The sequence below is a fragment of the Gavia stellata genome, chromosome 1, assembly GCF_030936135.1.
Source record: "Gavia stellata isolate bGavSte3 chromosome 1, bGavSte3.hap2, whole genome shotgun sequence".
Taxonomy (NCBI): Eukaryota; Metazoa; Chordata; class Aves; order Gaviiformes; family Gaviidae; genus Gavia; species Gavia stellata.
The window spans coordinates 29,806,040-29,826,205 of record NC_082594.1 but is presented as its reverse complement, the minus strand read 5'-3'; the positions used below and the strand labels follow the sequence as shown (position 1 = coordinate 29,826,205).

The 20,166-nt window shown below is 42.2% G+C and overlaps 1 protein-coding gene across 2 annotated transcripts in view; it reads right to left on the bottom strand.

Moving 5' to 3' along the window:
* Nucleotides 1–1,041: 1,041 nt before the first annotated feature.
* The window catches only part of DHRS12 (dehydrogenase/reductase 12), a 30,984-nt gene continuing 11,859 nt past the window's right edge, over nt 1,042–20,166 (bottom strand). Inside the window, exons 5-10 of one of the 2 annotated variants that reach the window (XM_059823548.1) lie at nt 18,989–19,070; nt 6,734–6,795; nt 5,867–5,983; nt 5,247–5,337; nt 3,810–3,947; nt 1,042–1,180 (exon numbers count right to left, since the gene is read on the bottom strand). In XM_059823548.1, the coding sequence (XP_059679531.1) occupies nt 1,053–1,180; nt 3,810–3,947; nt 5,247–5,337; nt 5,867–5,983; nt 6,734–6,795; nt 18,989–19,070 (618 nt within the window). In that variant the 3' untranslated portion in view covers nt 1,042–1,052. The remainder of the gene's footprint in view (nt 1,181–3,809; nt 3,948–5,246; nt 5,338–5,866; nt 5,984–6,733; nt 6,796–18,988; nt 19,071–20,166) is intronic. The other variant, XM_059823556.1, reaches the window with a different exon arrangement.

Here is a 20,166-nt window from a genome sequence, read left to right as displayed (position 1 = left end):
AGAAAGACATTTCCTAAACTAGATCCAGTAAATCACTCTGAAAAAGCCAGTTTTCCCTCTACTGATTTACAGGGGGAGTAATTCAAATGTCCACAGGTCAGGTAAGATGAATCCCATCTTCTGTGTCTGGAAATAAACAGTTCCAGGCAAAATACAACCCTCACATCAGGAGGTGGACTTCTCCTCTAAAACCTGTGCTCCCCCAGTGTTCCCTTCCCCATCTTAATCCATTCATAATGATAAAGCAATTCCCTTTGATCTTCCACAGAAATGGCAAGCATGTACAGCTTAGCATGTTGTTTCTTTTCATGCCTAAAGTCATGCAGCCATTTCTCCACCAGATCCAACCATGCCTGGGTGTGGTATTTGTCGAAGCCTCCTGCTGCATGGTGTCTTGACATAAATGGGATAATATTCAGCCCTGGCTCCATAAAGTAATGTGGAAAGCATTTGGCAGCATTCCTAAATTCTTGCTCTTTAAACATGAGGAAGCAGATCACTTCTGCATACCAGCATTGATTTATAGAGACTGAAGGCCATGAGGAATCCTTCCATTTAAGCTAGGCAGGCGATGCAAGAGAGTGTTTCTGCATTCCCGATATAAGCTTGAGCCCAGTCACCCTCACACAGTGAAGGAAGCCACCAACCTGTCAAATACAGTAGGTAAACATTGTTTAAAACATTTACTGCTTCCTTCCTCAAGTCTTTCATGAGGGCTACTGAAGGTACACTTTTCTGCATTTCTCCATGCCGAGTGTTTTAAAAGATTTGGGTAACTTCACAAAGCCTTGGGTTCTATTTTAATGCCTCCCAATTTTTCTTCCAATTCAAAGAACACAACCTTACTGTGTCTTGAGACAGCAGGTGCATATTCACAATGGGTAGCAGAAAAAAAAAGTTGCAGGCACCCCTCTCCCCCATGATGAGAACACCTGAACACAATTTATTGTTAACAGGCCTATAGCATCCTACTTCCCCTCAACAGCACACACACTACAGTACTGTTACTGTGTAATTAGAAGCTTTGTGGTTATGTTGTCTCAGCAGTGACACTAAATTCCTGGAGAAGTGGATTTAAACTTCTGGGAGAACTCTTCCAGCACCTCCATTAGCTTCTCCTCATCCTCTGGTGGACTGTGGGTGCTTGCCAGGGGTAAATGCGTAGGGACTGGTTGCCTGTCTGGAAGACAAAAAATAAAAAAATCCTTATGGGTACATTTAACAACCTCTTCTAGCACAAAGGAGATTTTTCTGCTAGGTTCTATACTGCCCAAACATACCTCATGGTCTTGAAGCCAGGAAACTCACCTTCTAGGTATCTGCAAACTATGTTAGTTAAGCATATCTTCCCAAACAGAAATTAAACTAATTTCATTTGTATTCTGGAACTGGAGTGATTGTCCTTTAGCACAACATGACTTAGACTGGGGAGCAAGACCTCACTCGCAGCTAGGGACAGGATAGATAAAGGAAGGCCTTTACTGGGGGGTTTGTACCTGCTCTTTGTCACTAGTGTATCTCCTGTAGACAAAGACCAATAACTTGAGATTACTGTTGCAGGCAGAGGTTGCTTTTCCACCATGAGACAGGGTTTTTCCTTGCCTCCTGGATAATGTTTCTAGTGCTACACGAATTCCCCAGCTGGGACTTTGTAGTTTGGATTATATCTTAAAATGCTTACTTTCATCCTGAAAAATAAATGGTTAAATTCTAATTGCTAAAGAACTTATGCTTATTGCTCAATTGCCCTAAGTAACACGTATCCAGTATACAGATGTCTGACCTAATTTTCTCAATTCGATGCTTTCATTGGTTTTCCAAACCTTGTACTCCTCACTCGCTCCGTGTAAATATAGCTATCCCGTTCTAAGGGATTTTTCTCTCCAAAATCATGGTATCTAGAGCCTGGGAACCTTATGACAGTGCTCTCAGATGTCTATGAAGCAACCAACAGAGCACTGGTGCAGCACTGTTAGTCTATTTTAATAAGTCCAACTTCCGGAGTAGCCAGCTGAGACTAAAAGAACAAGCTGTTGCAACACTGGGCATCAGATTTCTCTGAAAACCCATCAGGCTGCCTCAGGCTTCCCAGGGGAACAGAGATGTTTGCTCTCTTAAAAGCAAATGTTGTAACTGGCTGCACACACCACATAACCTCTGCTTATGGAAAACTGTGGAGAGAGAAACATGCAGAGGAACATTCCCTTCTCCATCACTGAAAATGAACTGCTTCCTACCTAGCTGTAGTGCTTCTAGTAGCCTGTGCTAAAGTTTGGGAACTATGTGTGAAAGCCAAGTTCAGCGTCATGGGGAAGATGCTTCTACTCTTTGGAAAGCAGGACTCTGTCAAACATTTTGTATTTATTTTGGCAGATGCAGAGAATTCCGGTTGTACGAGTCATGTTCTCACTTCCCATTTTTTTTCCCCTCAGGAAAAAAAAATTGCTGGCTTTGGCTTGCACTCAAAGGGAAGAGAATAAAAGAGAACGGAGGAAATGGAGGGAAGGTGTGACTGATTCAGGAAATGGCTGTCTAGGACCAGAAGAGCAGGGTTTGTGGTAAAGTGCTCCTGCACACAGAGCCCTTTACTGAAAGGGCCTGAAGAGGGCCCATACTAATCTGTGGCTTCCAAAGAGCAGTAGGAGAGAGAAATGACTAACTTCATCACTATTTGATAAGCACACGACACGGACACGGGACTTCTCTTGCAGCCTTAAGAGCAGTCATACCAAAACCAAAGCTCTCAAAAGTCATTATCTATAGCTAAAGAGCCAAGTCGTGTTCCCTGTTTACTAAAGATGGGGGTAAACAAAGGCCAAAGGAAAGAGCCTGCTGGAATTAAGATCTAGAGCAAGGACAACTGAGCAGAAGCATTAGGACCATAGGAAGGTGACCAGAGTACAAAAAAGGCAAAGCCTGGTTCTACAAAGAAGACTGACCAGCTGGGATGTAGGGTTTCGGCAGGCACCCCATGATGACATGAAAAAGATCTGGTTAAACATCTGTCAACCAATCCTGTGTGACTGTCTGGGAGGGGACAGAAGGGACAAAGTCAACCCAACTCCAGAAAAGTCTGAACTTCCTGCATGCTCCACCTAGAAATTCAGTGAATCAGGATTTGAGTGCCACATCCAACAAAAGTACTGGGCTTCTGTAAGCAATTACCCTGAGCTTTTCCTTTCTCCTGCTGGACTGACCTGCATCACCATTAAGACATCTATGCTTTCAGCTGCTCCTACTAAGATGCCTGTCATTTGCCTAGGAGAAAAGAAAGGCTCCGCCCTATTTTTCCATTCCCTATGCTTACAGTGCCAAATGTGCCACTGTGCTCAACTCTCTGCCCAGCATTAGAGAAAGGGGGAGGTGGCAGTTCTAATTAGCATGGAAGGATAGGAAGAAAAGCCTGTAAAAGCAAAGCCAACCCCCAGTGCTCTGTGAGAAGGATGCTAGTTTCCCAGCACCATAAAAGATGCTGTTTAACTGCTGTGATTCACCTTCCTTTGACACAGTCGTGCATACAGCCATTCTCATTAAAAAAACACCCAACCCTCCTTAAAGAAATGCTTTGAAGGCTCCATCAGCTACTTTAGAGGATAAAAGCAGGAACATAACATCTTAACTTGGTCTTCTCTGGTTGCACAATGCTCAGTTGAACTTTTAGTCTTGGAACGATTTTGAGAAATACTTTATCCTTTGAACAATGGTCACCTCATCGAGCCTTCATGCCCTTCCAGGCCAGATGGGGATCCTACAGTTCAGGCACCTTAGGGATCTCCACTGCTGTGCAATGTAAGATGCTGCCGCCTTACCTTGGAAGAACAAGCCGCTCGGTAACTTTGTTGCTTCAGGTGATACGGCCAACCATACAACAGTATCAGCTCCCTGGGTCTCTGTGCGCAGAGTATTCTTCATCTTCTGATAGAAATCTGGCATTGACGATCTCACAGCTAGAAAGAATAACAATGGAATGCAAGGCTTTTTTGATTAAAAAAAAAAGAGCAGCTTAAGGTTGCCATTGTGAGTGTAGGAAGAAGAGAAGGCATCTCAGTTTATGAAAGCTAGGAGTATGATGACTTGTGGTGGAATAGTGCTAAACTGACAGATGATCCACCAGTTGTTTGTTTGGGTCAAATTACAGGGACAAAACTAGTAGGAGCTGAGACCAGGAACAGTGAGAGTCCTGAGTCACTTCCATTCTAAACTGCAAAGAAGTAAGAGAGGGGAGAAACAGAAATACCAAAACCCAAGTATTCTAACAGGATTTTTAGCTCTTATTTTCTCCAGTTTTAGGAAACCAATTGCAGCATTGTATTTAAAACCTGTATGGTGAACAGTACCTAAACCAATGACATAATTCATGTTTAAACTCTGGTTTCTTTTTCTTTTGTCCAACAGGTGATGATTGAAGGCCCATTTCCTGCAGCTGTTTATTTTTGGGGGTTGGACAGTCCTTGAGCTTTAAGGTGGGATAACTATTCATTAGGTTTGAAATCCACAAAAGATGTGCAAAAATAAATGTATTTTAAAGAAAAAGAAATACTAGGATATTTAGTTGGAAAGGGCAGTTTTCAAGCATACCGTAGGTGGAGTAAATGCTTCTGTCATCAGAAGCAAATTTGAGAAACTGTGTCCCTAGAAAAGACCTAGAGATAGGATTGCTAGTCTGCATCCCAAGCTTGGGTGTTAGGGGCTGGTAACATATGGCGGAACGCAACATGCATACTGTATAACTGATGCTGGCCCACCTGCTGAGACACAGTCACTGAAGAACAGCTGCAGCTCAGACAAAGGGCTGTCTAGCCAAACACGCTGCTTCTCAATGGCAGTAAATGTTTAGAGGAAGAGCGGAGAAACAGGGCTTGCACAATGGTGCGTGCTCCATTTTCCTATATGCCCTTGCAAATTCCCAATGTCTGCACGTTGGCACTCAGAGGCAAAAGCTCTCATCTGTGTGTTTAAGAGTCCCACTACAAATGTAACTTAAATGTTAGCTTAACGCACTATGGCTCTGCTGCGTGTTTGCGTGGGGCTGGAACCATTCATTGCCCATTATTATTCTCTGGCTATACAGATAGCAGACACCGTGCAGAACAGAGCTACCAAGAGGGTACAAAACTACTTCAAGCACCAGTTTGGAGCCAAGAAATCACTGCACCTGTTGGACAAATCTACCAGAAAGTCTCATTTCTCTTTGCTTTTAGACTAATCCTGAAAAGAAAAAAAATAGAGTGTCAGGCAGATGTTACCTGGAGTGTCTGCCCAGCCGGGGTGCATAACAGAGAAATGGATGTTTCTGTGAGCTTTTGCCCACTGTTCTGTCAAGACAACTTGCTGTCTCTAGGATAGAGCAAAAACAGCCAGACTAGCATCAAGTTCAATAGCCTGTCCACCAAGTTAGTTCCTAGTGAGATAAACTACACCAAACATGCTGTAAATACCAGGGCATTTATGTATAGCAGAAATATACCCTTGCTCATCCTGATTGGATTTATTGGATAATTTTGTCAAGAGACCACCATGGTCATTGCAATCCATATCCTGGTGACAGCTTACTTTTAAAAGTGGTTACACTGCTTTTACTGATCACGTCTACTTGCTGCAGACTGTAGGTAAGAACTAAGCGGGCAGAAAGTGTCAGCTAAAGACAGTTTTCCCCCTTGAGACTTAAATCAAACCAAATGAAAGTCTAGCCATGCTCTCTGCACAAGATAGTATGCACTCATAAGTGCATGCCATCATATCCCTGAAGATTATAGCTCTGTATGGGTTGGATGCAATAGGAAAGCAACAGTCAACAACAGGCTTTTTTGCAAAGCAGATGGTATAAGCCACCTAGCAAAGGAGTGCTGGGCTTTGATTTCAAAACCATGGACTGTACCTTGTTTTGTGCATACACCATAGTTCCATCAAATGTCCCATTTCCTGACTGCAAGTCAGATATGTTTAATTTTTGAACTAGCATGCCCCCCGAAGAGACAGTTATCTGTAATCAAATGAATGAAAAACAAATGAATGGAAAGCAAACGGATGAAAAACAAAACCAAGAACTCCCCACAATCGCACTCATGCATGTAATGTGGTCTTCAGGCCATATTTTGAAGTCCCCAGGAGGAGGATTCCTCTGCACACTCTTTGCACTATGCTTGTGCTCATGTGTGGAGCATACCTGGAGATGAGGTGGAAGACACAGAATTTTTTTTAGAAAGTTATTTTCATTCAAAGTGGTGTTGACTCCATCAGGGAACTTTGTGCTTCTTCCTTTTGAAAAGTAATTGGGAGAAAGAAAATAGCAGAATTGCACTATTTGTAGTTTATGTTTCGCATTTATAGAAGCTAATTAGAAAAGAGACACTGCACAAAACTTGGGAAATTTCATTTAAAAAATGTACCTGCTGTCCGGTTTTATACCAAGACCTGTAAGGTTCTTTTAAGCCTATATTCCTGTTATAGGTATTTTGCACAATGCTGCAAGAGACAACTTGCCCCAGGGAAAGTAAAAGGGGAAATTTCCAAAGGAAGTGTTTTACTCTGCTTTCCAACGAAGGGCTGAGAGCAGCAGGCAGGAGCTTTGCCTTAGAGAAGGAGGTTGTTGTTAGCAAAATCCAGGAGGATTCTAGAGATGCTTACAGCATTATAACTAATCCTGCATTGCTAGCACAGTCAAAGAAATGCTGTCACAAACCAGAAGGTAAGAACAGTAAAACACCACTTTTCAACCACCTTGCAGACTCACCACTCTGGCATCAGCTTCTTTTTCCAGGAGGGGCAGCAGGGCAGTTGTCAGAATGTATGTACCTACAAGAGAGACAGACGCCAACATTAATTTTTCTTCTTAAAAAAGCCGCCTTCTCTCTCCATCCCCTATCACAACATCTCTTTATTTCTGAAACTTCATCTGAATTTAATAATTTTCTTGCTGCTTTACCTGCAATATGTCTGTTCAGCTTGTAGTGGTCCACATTGCTGCATACTTCTCAAAAGGCACATCAGTTATTTCAGACTTATGTTTATTGTACCTATAGAGCAAACTGATCACTACATTCCAGCCATGACTGTGAAAGCAAAATGGCTCAGATATGGATTTCCTCTTGGGTGAGGTGATGCCAGTGAAGAAACAGGGAATGCATTCCACTCCATGTGTGGCATATATACACATATCTATGCCAGGTCACGAACAAGAGAAGGAAACTGTGCTTCACACTTGTGTTTCTTAGGCCCTGGCATGTGCACGTAAGACTCATCCATTTTTACCTTCTCACTGTGAAATCACTCAGAGTACCCCAACACTTCTGATTTGTGTTGCACACAAAAACTGCCTCTTAAATCCCCAGCATAACTATTACAGAAGGAACCCTTGGGGGGAAAAACATTAATGTTGCATGCCCAAGGCTGAGCTAAGATTACGTGGGGAAACTGAACTGTGTCCTTCCCCACTTTAATTGTGCTCATTTAGCATAGATTTGTACACACCACACAAATATATTCCATTACAGCTGTTACCATGACCAGCAAAGTTTGTTATTCAAAACATTGTTCAGCTGCTAGTGTGTTTGATTCAGACACACCTAGTGATGTTTCACCCGCTCAAGTGCAACACAGGGATTTTTGTTCATCTCTTCAGAGATGTGTTTTATTTTTTTCCCCCCTTTAAACTGTGTTTAAAAAAAATGTTTAATTCAAAATGAATCTAGCTCCATTTAGTCTAGTGTTTCTTCACTGAGTATAATACTTCCCTCTCGTCTCTTCACAAATGGCTCTAGTTCAACAATTCTATGTCAGCAATAAACGTATTTTTTTCCACGAGCTACCAAGGCCATGTTTTTCACTAGACATGAAGACTTCAGCATGTGTCTTTCTAACCTCTCTTCCACAGAGGCAATGAGATCACCCAGTTAAAATAAAGCATGTTTATAAATATGCTACCAAAATCAAACATGTTACATGCTTGGTGAAGAAACTGTTCATTTCCCCTGTCAGTCACAGCAGTCTTCATTTTCTCTATATAATCAGAGGGACATCCATATACACACAATATATTTAAAACCCTGGCAAATCAAACAAAGTGAATGCACAGATGAGTAAATGCAGCCTGTCTTCAGCAGAAAATGCAAGCAAAGGCAATTGCCAGTGAATAACGAGAGCCCGTACGTCTCCCCTGGTAGTGGCGGGGAGACTGAATGATGACATCATTACAACAAGCACTACCGCTGACTGTCATGGGAAACTGCCACAATGTAAAAGGAAAAAAAAAAAAAAAAAAAAATCACTTCAGTACAAGCAGAGAGAGCCTGGATTAAATGATTAAATTTTGATTTGCTATGGATTCTTCAAATGCAAAATAACATCATGTCTTGGTTAAATATGCTGCATTTCCTAAAGGCAGAGCTGCAGTGCACCAGCTGTGAGGATGCTTGATTTTACTGTCCTGCAGATTAATTTACACTTTTAAGGGGCTTCATGTTGGTTTGTTAATTCTAAAGGGATGCAAAGATGAATGCATTAACATTGCCTCATTAACAACTGGGGTTTGTTTTATTTTCCAGCTGGATGAGAGAAATGTTCAATGCCAAAAATCCTGCTTATAGCAACTACAGCTTGTCTGAAGTTTATGTTCTTATTTAAAAACCACAAACTAACTGCAAAGCCAGTGCCTCCTGTCTTCAAGTTTATTAAGAATTCAGTAAATCCCACAGAGCCAGAGCATTCAATCTTTTTGCCCCACAAAACCACTTGCTCATTTGCTTTGAGATAGAGCATAAAAAGACCAGTGTTGACCCCAGCTTCCTATGGTAAGCACTAGTATCTCAAAACACACACAGATGCAACACATCAGGCATTAAGACTGAAGCATTTCATTTCTCCCACTACTAAATGTTTCACCAACTATTATCCCCGTTTTAAGTGTTTGAACAAAAAATCCTTAGTACTTTAACATACATACTTGGATATTATACATTCTTATTTGTGCGGGCTAGTCCATCAGGCAAAACAGCCTGGACAAGAAATTTAGTACAATAATAGTAGAATAGATATACCTTATTAGTAAGGTATATTGTTGTTTGGAATGATCAATTGAAGCCTCCACATTTTTATTCACGTAAAAGCTGGCACATAGTTTGATGGTACGTTCAAACAAATAGGAAGAATGCTAGATACAGCCAGTCTAGAGGTCTGGCACAGCCATGAGCCTCATGGCATGTATTTTGCCAAGCACAGCTGTATTGCAGCATGCAGTAATACAGAAATGAATTTCTAAGTAAAAGGGGAAGCCGCAAATAAATGCATTGCCTGCCATAGTCCTTATAAAAACATGAATTGCATTAACAGTATAAAAACAAAAAAAAGGAAAAGCTTCTTATTTTTAGTTAAAAAAACCCCAAAACACTCTGCAAGGAAAACCAAGACTGATTTGGTAGAAGAAACTACATTCCACTCTCCCCCAATTAAGGGAATCAAGACAACATCCAAATTGTATATGCTTTTGCTAATAATTGGTATCAATATACTAGATATCTGCCTTTCCAAAACGAACACTTCAGCATTCTAGTATGTTCCCTTGACACAAAAATAATTTTTGACTGTTAAAGGTGAAACCTCCTCCCACAGAGCTTAGTTAAAAAATGGTAAAGCATATCAAATGTGATTAATGCTTGATTATCACTTTGTTCAAACTACAGATTTTTTTTTTTTGAGATTTCTATTTTTTCAGTTGTTTAAAAGACCAAGAGAGAACACAAAGGTGCATGGAGGGAAAGGCAATGACCAACAGTGATGTGCCTTGCACTGAAAGCATTAAGCATCAGGTATCTTGGTGATCCTGCCCCTCCTGTGACAGGACCTTCTGGATTCTGCCAGAAAAAGGAAGACCTTTTTTCCCAGAAAACAAGAACCGCCACTGCTTCTGGGGGATTCTGGAGAAAGCGTGTCCTTGTATCAAGCAGATACCCTGTAAGTGGAAATGCTCAGCCTTGAGGACACCATGTTTCCCAGCACCTGTTCCCCAGCAGTTGTATCCATGACAGAGGAGGAACCGAGAGCCCTCTGGGACATATGGCAGCTGGGAGCAGGATGTTTCTTTCTGAACAGTTCTCCTGGACTACAGCTCATTTCTTCCACAAGTCTGAGTGCCTGTGGAAAACAGCAGGCTACTTTGATTTACTCACACAGCAGAAACTTGAGCAGCAGCCTCATTCTCACATGCATCTCAGACCCAGCAGGCAAGGAGCTATCAGTACACCTCCAAGGCAGTGCTGGACATACGGCTGTACTACCCGCATTTATGACTGTGTGACAGAGGTCAGACTGTTATACATCACCTTTTCCTGCCATTGGAAGGTATATTGTCTATATGGCCTGAAACTTGGCTCCCACTGGTGTAAAGGTGGAAAAAAATCCACCACTTGCCCTCACTGAACTCTGCTGAGGTGAAGAGTTGACTAAAGAAACCTATTGGACAAGCTACATCCCTGTTCCATGTGATGAGATTTGACACAGTACTTGCTGGCCGTGTTTCCTCCAGTTAAAGAGGCTCCTGGGATTGATGCACAATTTCTTTTAAAGATAAACATCCTCTCAACATTTGCTTTTCTTTGGAAAAATTCCTGTAAGTTTTATGTCTTGAAGCTGAGCTCACATAATAGGAAATCATGTATAATACAGCGTAATTAAAACCTTCCTATAAGGATACAGCAACTCCACCATTACACACCATTCAACCAATTCTATCATATGGTAGATTAGACAGTGTGGGTTGTCAGTCTGTGCATTACACATGGTAATTCCAGTAAAAGCAACGAGCATGGCACTTAATGAGAACACGCTTTGTTCATACACACTCCCAAGTGCTGATCACAGTAATGTTTAAGTTTCATGTTTACTTGCTCAAAAAAAATTTTTTTGTTTTAAAAAAATTGAATTACCATGCATTCCCTTGTGGACCATTTTGCCCAACTGCTCCACTTGCCCTGAGATCTCCCCAGTTTAGTTGAGTAATCCGATATTGTGTTCTAATTAACAACTCCCATTTTTAACTCCATATAGTGAGCTCCCTCTGTCAACCTGCATGAGCAGTAACTCAGTGGTTTCACAATCACAGAGTGAAATTTCTAATGATGCACATGTAGAAAATGAGGAGCTGTTAAGGAGATAAACATTCAATTTGTACACTAAGTTGTTTTAAAAAAAAAAAGATAAAACCCCACAAAAATCAGCCTGTATGCTTCATAAACTCCCAAATAAAATTAGGCTACCTTTCATGTGACCTGAAGTAGAAGCTGAGGAGACTCTATGGAAAACACTTTTGTTAGGTGTTGCAGGAAGGTAGCTCTGCATGTTCTTGCAACAGTTTGTTCACCGTGGATCTCATCATCTCTACCACAGCATAATCAAAGTGAAAGCTATCCCTGTGCAAGGGACAGAAGTCTACAGCATATTAGACACTGATCTTTCCCACAGAAGGCTACAAATTTTTCTGTACTAGAACATGAAACTAAGCAAAACATAGAATAGCCCTAAGAGAAAATATAAACAAACACTGTGAAGGCAGATTTCCAAAATACTGGTGTTGTAACTCAGCTTTAGCCTGCTAAAACCTGGAAGATTCCTTAGGATTCATGTATTTCAGACCTAGAAATCAACAGGATATAATGTATAATAATAGTACATGAACACATACTCCTATCTGCTTACAGACTTAAAGTGACCCCAAAACCTGTACTTTAGAATTGACTTATAAAGATAATTATGGTTTCAGCAGAAGTAATGTTGTAAAGCCAGTACCTGTTTATAACATCAAATTAATTGATGATGCAATTATTGCAGACCCAAGTGTCTTGGTGGATTCTGGGCCCCTGACTACAAGAAAGACATCGAGGTGCTGGAGCATGTCCAGAGAAGGGCGACGAAGCTGGTGAGGGGTCTGGAGCACAAGTCTTATGAGGAGCGGCTGAGGGAACTGGGGTTGTTTAGTCTGGAGAAGAGGAGGCTGAGGGGAGACCTTACTGCTCTCTACAACTACCTGAAAGGGGGTTGCAGAGAGGTGGGTGTTGGTCTCTTCTCCCAAGTGAAGAGTGATAGGACAAGAGGAAATGGCCTCAAGTTGCACCAGGGGAGGTTCAGGCTGGATATTAGGAAAAAGTTCTTTACTGAGAGAGTAGTGAAACATTGGAATAGGCTGCCCAGGGAGGTGGTAGAGTCACCCTCCCTGGAGGTATTCAAGGAGCGTGGGGATGTGGCATTGTGGGATGTAGCTTGATGGGCATGGAGCTGTGTGGTGTTGGGTGGGTTGGTTTTTGGTGTGTTGTGGTTTGTTGTTGTTGTGTGGTGTGGTTTGGTTTTTTTTTTGTTTGTTTTTTTTTTGTTTTGTTTGTTTTCGGTTTTTTTGGGGTTTTTTTTTTTTTTAGGTTGGACTTGATGATCTTACAGGTCTTTTCCAACCTTAGTGATTCTGTGATTCTAGAATAGTTTTTGCTTGATGTTCTATCTGGCAATTAGTGGTAAATTGTTGGTGAGGTTTTTAATCTGCTAACATTCAGATAAGGGCAGGCAGCCAGCACCACACTCAGTGAAGTTTTCCATCTGCCTGAGCTGTGCAGTATTATTAGGAACAGTGATTTCAACTGTGAAAAAAGTGGGAACAAAAAAAAAAAATCCACTGTTATTGTACAGATTTCAATGGCTCATTCATCTGGTAAAAAAAAAAAAAAAATCAGTTAAATTGGCTTGCTTTTTTTATGTCCAAGTCTTAAAAAAAAAAAAAAACAAAAAACCAAAAAAACCAACCTGACATTCTTCCTTGACCTTGTTATCTTTTCAAGCCTTCAATTTATGCAGTTCCAAGTAAGAGACATCCCTGAGTCTGTTTCCTGAGTACAAGATCAGGAATGAAGATTTTAGTGTGCTGTTTCTGAGGGCCAATTCCACCACACTAGCAATAACTGAGAGTGTATGGGAAGACCTAATGAACATGAAAGACAAAACAAAGGTTTACATTTCCCTTGAATTACAAAGCTCAGCTCAGTAAGGGTTCCTCTGTGTCCTGGGAACCTAGGCTTCGGTATAGCTAGTTGATTTGCAATTATATTTAACCTTATCCTTTCACATAGCACCTCTCATCCATAAGTCTCAAAGCTCTTTAGAAAAAAAATTGGTATCATATTCTCCTTTTCATAGGTAAGGTTGTCTTGCCAAAGATCAGGCACTGACCTTATGGCAGGCTGACAGCTGGTATCCAAGTTGCCTGACTTCCAAGTAGTTCAGAACACAGTCCACCAGGCAACACTGGCTTGTGTGAAACACCAGTTAGATATGGTTTACGTAGGGAAGAGACTGACAATTATCCATACAGGTTAGGCAATTTGCCATAGGTGGGCTGTATTGCTACTGAGGTAGAAAAGCATCCTGAGCATTCCTCTGGCCCTACCCCTTCTTGCACAGAAAGTAAATGTATATGGCTATATTATTAAAACATGAGAGTACATTAGACTGAAGAAAAGATACATACTGGGAGCATCATTTATTTATCTCTGAGTGTGTTTTAGCATCCCCCTGGCTGGTAAGTAGCAATAAAAATGCAACATATATGCCATTTTTCCATGTCAAGCACGAAGATGTGTTGAGTAAAAGTAAAGTGAGGCAGGCTATAAAATAGAGGAACAAGGACTGTTTAAGCCAAATGTCTAGTGCTTCAATAAGAACATGCTTCTGTTGCCTCCACTTGCCTACCAATGCTGACATTTTTTTTTTTTCAAAATGGCTGAATGGTGTCAGTTTGAATAGTCTTTGTTGCGAATCTTACTAAAACAAGTGAAATAAAATAAAATTTAAAAAAAAAAAGTAGTGTTGACTCAGAAGTCTGCAAGTCTCGTCAGAAGAGATGATTGCTTGTTGTTGCCCGGCTCCCGGATACAACCCTAAGTACAAGGCCAGCCCACAGGAGGAAACGTAAGGGCAACAACACACAAACTAAAGGATACACAAATAAAATCTCCCTATCAGGATCAGCACCTCCCCCGGAAATCAGCCCACATTACCCCAAGCCAACGCTCAATTTTATGCTGAAGGCGTGATTCAGTCAGCAATGTGTCATTTCAGACTCATGTCTGGCTAGTACTCCCACATTACAGTCTAAGTGCTCCACAGCTCTCTACACCTTCACTGAGCTCCAGCAATCAGAGCAATAATCCTTGGGGATCTAGCAGGGAAAAAAGGTAAGATATTTCATATGAGAGCAACAAAAGAACCACAACAAGCCACGCAGCATCTGTGCCTGAGCCCCATTTTAAAGATCACAGAATCATTAAGGTTGGAAAAGACCTGTAAGATCATCAAGTCCAACCATCAACCCAACAGCACCATGCCCACTAAACCATGTCCCGCAATGCCACGTCTACACATTTTTTGAACACCTCCAGTGATGGTGACTCCACCACCTCCCTGGGCAGCCTGTTCCAATGCCTAACAACCCTTTCAGTGAAAGAATTTTTCCTAATATCCAATCTAATAGTCTCCTGGCGCAACTTGAGGCCATTTCCTCTTGTCCTATCACTCGTCACTTGGGAGAAGAGACAGACACACACCTCAGCACAACCCCCTTGCAGGTAATTGTAGAGAGCGATAAGGTCTCCCCTCAGCCTCCTCTTCTCCAGACTGAACAACCCCACTTCCCTCAGCCGCTCCTCATAAGACTTGTGCTCCAGACCCCTCACCAGCTCCGTCACCCTTCTCTGGACACGCTCCAGCACCTCAATGTCCTTCTTGTAGTGAGGGGCCCAAAACTGAACACAGGATTCGAGGTGTAACCTCACCAGCGCCGAGTACAGGGGCACTATCACTTCCCTACTCCTGCTGGCCACACTATTTCTGATACAGGCCAGGATGCCGTTGGCCTTCTTGGCCACGTGGGCACACTGCTGGCTCATATTCAGCCAGCTGTCAACCAGCACGCCCAGGTCCTTTTCTGTGGGGCAGCTTTCCAGCCACTCTTCCCCAAGCCTGTAGCATTGCATGGGGTTGTTGTGACCCAAGTACAGGACCCAGCACTTGACCTTATTAAACCTCATACAATTGGCCTCGGCCCATCGATCCAGCCTGTCCAGATCCCTCTGCAGAGCCTTCCTACCCTCCAGCAGATCAACACTCCCACCCAACTTGGTGTCATCTGCAAACTTGCTGAGGGAGCACTCGATCCCCTCATTGAGATCATCAATAAATATATTAAACAAGACCGGCCCCAAAACTGAGCCCTGGGGGACTCCGCTTGTGACCGGCCGCCAACTGGATTTCAGTCCATTCACCACAACTCTCTGGGCTCGGCCATCCAGCCAGTTTTTTACCCAGCAAAGAGTGCACCTGTCTAAGCCACGAGTCGCCAGCTTCTCCAGGAGAATACTGTGGGAGACAGCGTCGAAGGCTTTACTAAAGTCCAGGTAGTCAACGTCAACAGCCTTTCCCTCACCCACTAGGCGGGTCACCTGGTCATGGAAGGAGATCAGGTTGGTCAAGCAGGACCTGCCTTTCATGAACCCGTGCTGGCTGGGCCTGATCCCTGCACGTGCCCTGTGAGCGCCCTCAGGATGAACCTCTCCATAATCTTCCCCGGCACCGAGGTCAGGCTGACAGGCCTATAGTTCCCCGGATCCTCCTTCCGGCCCTTCTTGTAGATGGGCATCACGTTGGCAAGCCTCCAGTCGTCCGTGACCGCCCCCCATTAACCAGGACTGTTGATGAATGATGGAGAGTGGCTTGGCAAGCTCCTCCACCAACTCCCTCAGTGCCCTTGGGTGGACGCCATCAGGCCCCATAGACTTGTGAGTGTCCAGGTGGCACAGCAGGTCGTTAACTGCTTCCTCCTGGATCATGGGGAGACTATTTTGCTCTCCATCCTTGTCCTCCAGTTCAGGGAGATGGATACCCTGAGGATACCTGGTGTGGCTATTAAAGGCTGAGGCAAAGAAGGCATTAAGTACCTCAGCCTTTTCCTCATCCTTTGTGACAATGTTCCCCCCCGCATCCAGTAAAGGATGGAGATTCTCCTTGGCTCTCTTTTTGTTGTTAATGTGTTTAAAAATACATTTCTAGTCTTTCTATTCTAACCAGTATTATTTTTGCACATATTCATCTTATGTACCAGAGAACTTATGCGTAAGTCCAAGAAAAGATCATAGAATAGAATCATAGAATCATTTAGTTTGGAAGAGACCCTTAAGATTGAATCCAGCCATTAACCAGGACATAAAGTATGTTTCACGAGTCAGATGAACTCTAACCACCATTATGCAAAATATCCAAAAACAGACTAACAAGTCAGTCAAGAGGAAAATTTTCCTTGCCTGGATTTAAAAGCTCCACAGCATTTTAGACACCTAAATGAGCAATTCTACAGCTTATTTAAATCTTAATCAGATACCAGATACTGAATTCAAAGACTCTGCTCTGCATTTAAAGCACGTTATAGTTCAGTTTTGCATTCTTTGACAGTTACAACCTACACACTCCTTTACTAGACCAAAGCTAAGATCCAGGGTAGAAACAGTCAAAGAAAGATGGAAGGAATGCCCTGCATGTGAAGATCTGGGAAAAAAAAAAAAAAAAATTTCCATCTTATTTCTGCAGAAATTAGGCAGTCATGAGTGATTGCTTCCATGCTGCTGATGAGGGGGACAACGGCAGATTTTCAAAACAGGGGCCTTGAGCCCATGTCACCCTTCAGGCTTTAGCTTTTCTGGGGAGAGAGGCAGAGAGGGGAATTTAGTTTGTTCTCTCAGACCACATTCTAGTTTACAGCCAACCTATACACCCAGCCATATCTAATTTAGTCAAGTTTTTCTCTGGGAACCTATAACCACAGATAGTTACCAATACAGAAATAACTTCTCTACAGTAAAGCACACCCAAAGGTACCTAGTGCTTAGGGAAATGACTTAACACAGCATCTACTCTGCCATGCATTTCTCCATACAGCCTTTTCCTACTATGACTCCAGCAGATACGATTTATTACCCCATCTCTGACTTGGAAGAAAAAAAATCTGCACTGTTGATAGCATTGGTCCTTCATGTGCATCTGACCTGCAAGTACAGAAGCTTTCTCTTGCACAGCCAGCCTCTTCCAGCTCAACCAAGTCCCACTCCATTCTAAAAGCCTCAAAATTTAATCCTTATTGTTGCTTAGAGAGAACCAGCCTAAGCAAACAACCCTGTCCTTGTTTGAGCTCTGCAGAAGTTGGTCAACGAGGATGACTTACCTGTTTTACCTTATCTGCTCAAATATGCAATCACCTCCTTGACCTTCTCATACAGTCATACAGCAAGTGATAGACAAATGAATAAAGGAGATCTATATGAAACATTCATAAAAGATAATACAGGCATTTTCCCAGTTCACTACAATCATAATTCAGCTTCCTCTGTGCAGGTGCATATCTCTAGTGAGGCTGACTTACAGCTGGAAAAGCAGAACTCACTGCTTCTACTTGTGTGATAAAAATCTAATTCAAGTGATGCACTAGTACAGTTCCTCAGCAATTATTTTCCTCCATGTTTAAAACTAAACCAAAACATGCTTTCATGTTCAGACTGTTGTATTTGTTTCAGTCTGCTTCCCTCTGGAAGAACTGCAGCTTCGTGCACTGCTGGGTTTTTGTTTGAAAGAGCACAAGAGGCTTAAACTAATTTAAGGTGAAGAAATTTCTCAAGGTAGAAGTTCTTGTACTTCTGCAGCCAGGGGAAATTTCATGGCAAAATAAAATTCATTTTGAATATTGACCACGAGAAACAGAAGAATGGTAGCAGAAGATTAATTTGAAGAAAATGAATCTGTGCCTTTATACTTGAATTAATTGTCAGTTTAATGCAGATAAAACAAGCTGTATGCACCATATCAGCTAAACACAAGACATTTCTACCTAAAAGGTTAGTTTTCAAAAGTAAATAGGAGTTAAGGAAGCAACACAGGAAAAAGGCTAAGAATAAAACCCAACAATTGTTTCCAGGCTGTATTAGTTCTATAAATGCCCGACCTTTATAGCCTAAGCTTCCCCCTTCCTCATCCCCAATACTGATGAACAGTAGGAAAACACAGAAACAAAGCACCACAGCTCCTCCTTAATGTGTCATTTCTGAATATATTAAAGACAGTCTCTTGGGAAAGCCACCTGCATAGAGGCAGAGGGAAAAGAGAGCGCCAGGACTGTTGGTTGATGCAAGCACCACATCTCTCATTGCAAAAGATGCAGCTTTCAGCCCTACAGCTATCAGTGGTAGCAGACAGCTCTTCTCTCTGCTGGCTGGCTGTTTGCTCACATCCTTTCCGTGGCTTTTATGGGGGAACCTTCCACTTCGCTTGTTGTCTTCCCTGATCATCCACATCTCCCCTTTCCCCCTTTATTTGCTTCCCTTAATTTGTCCCTCTTATACCTCCACCACACAGTTCATAGGATACACCCCTTATACATGTGGAGTGCCTAAGACTTACCCAGTACTGCTCAATCACTTGACTAGACATTGCATCTGTTTGAGAGTGTTAAGGGCACTATATATGGCACAGTCTTTCCTACACGGTGCCTCTGTCACATCAAACAGAGCTGTTCAAGCCTACTGAAACATTTGAATGTCTTTTTAAATATCTGAACGTGCTGCAAGCTCCATCCAAGCCACAGGAGCGCACTTACTACAAAGAGAGTATCATTAGCAGCACTGCTTGGAACGAAGTTTCTTAGCAAATTTCAGAATCAATTTAATTAAATCTTATCTGCTTTGTCAACTGATGCTATGATAAAGGCACTGATATGAGAACAACAGAAAAATTGAGAAATTAAATGACACTCCAAACAAGCTGTAATATTTCTTCTTTTCCTTTCCTGCTCCTTCCCTGGCATAGCAATAGTATGATCCCTCTTTGAGCAGAAATACATACCTCATGAACCCAGCTGTAAAAACACACTTCTCTAAGCAAAATAAGTATATTTCAGAACTAAGACTTTAATACTCACCCAAAGTGTTTGTTGCAAAGTTTTTTTCAAGTCCATCTTCAGTTAATTCTCTGTTATTCACCATACATCCTGCATTGTTGATCTGTAAGACAACTCCCGTAAACAAAAATAATCTACACAAATATCTACAAACAAAACCACACATACAAGCAGTCCATGTTAGTTTGCTGTTTTCTGACACTGCAACACAGAGCTACAAACTGTTTCAATAAACCATGCTATTCCGAGTCACACTACTCTGTCGCGGATCATAAAGGTTTTTCACTAAAGGATCTTCAGACAAATGGCTCACCACAGATGTATTACACTAAGAGCCAACAGTCCTCTTAGTCCCTTACTCAGTGTTTTTAAACTCTTTTCTCACAGAAAGTAATATGCAAGTTGTAGAGCAGATATTAGAACACAAATATGCAGTGTAGTTTATTAGTCTCATCTGAGAGACCTCACTGACCCCACATCATCCACACTACATGGTGATGAATTCTCCATTAGGGGAAAATTCACTATGGGAAGCTGTGCACATGCAGGAACTCCTACCCTCAGCAAATTAAAAGAATTTGCTCCAAACTTGACAGATTAGCCAGGTCAGCAGCTTGCTGCATCCTAGTTAGCCCTGAGAAGAGCACAGCTAACCAGCAGTGCTTCACACTGACTTTGTGCCCTGGTTGTAGGGGCCCCAGCTTTTCTCTCTGCCTGGCAATCCTGCCAGATACCCCACCAGACTCATACATTGTTAAAACAGCGCTGCACCACACAGCATCGATGTACTGTAAGGTAAAACCTCATGAACAGCCAGAAACTTGCAAGCTGTGTGCAGCTAACACATCCTCAGACACACTTCCTTCTCTGCCTTACCCTTCAGAGGAAGCTTCGAGGTGGGAAAGAAAAGCTCAAAAGAGATCTGCCCCTGCATACCTTCCTGCTCATTCACTGCTACTCCTCAAAAGCTGTTTTCCCATTTCTATCAGAATTTCCTCATCTAGTAAGCACCAAAACAACTGCTCCAGATGCCTCAGTTTTAGCACAGCTCACAGACCAAATCATCACTGCTAAATAAAGGGGAAAAAGTACTGAACCCCTTACCAGCCACGCTGCTTAACTGCTTGCTCTCTCACTGGCTCTGTTTTAGGCTGCTCTAACTAGACCTTCCTTTAAGAAGGACTAGCTTTAAAAGGGAC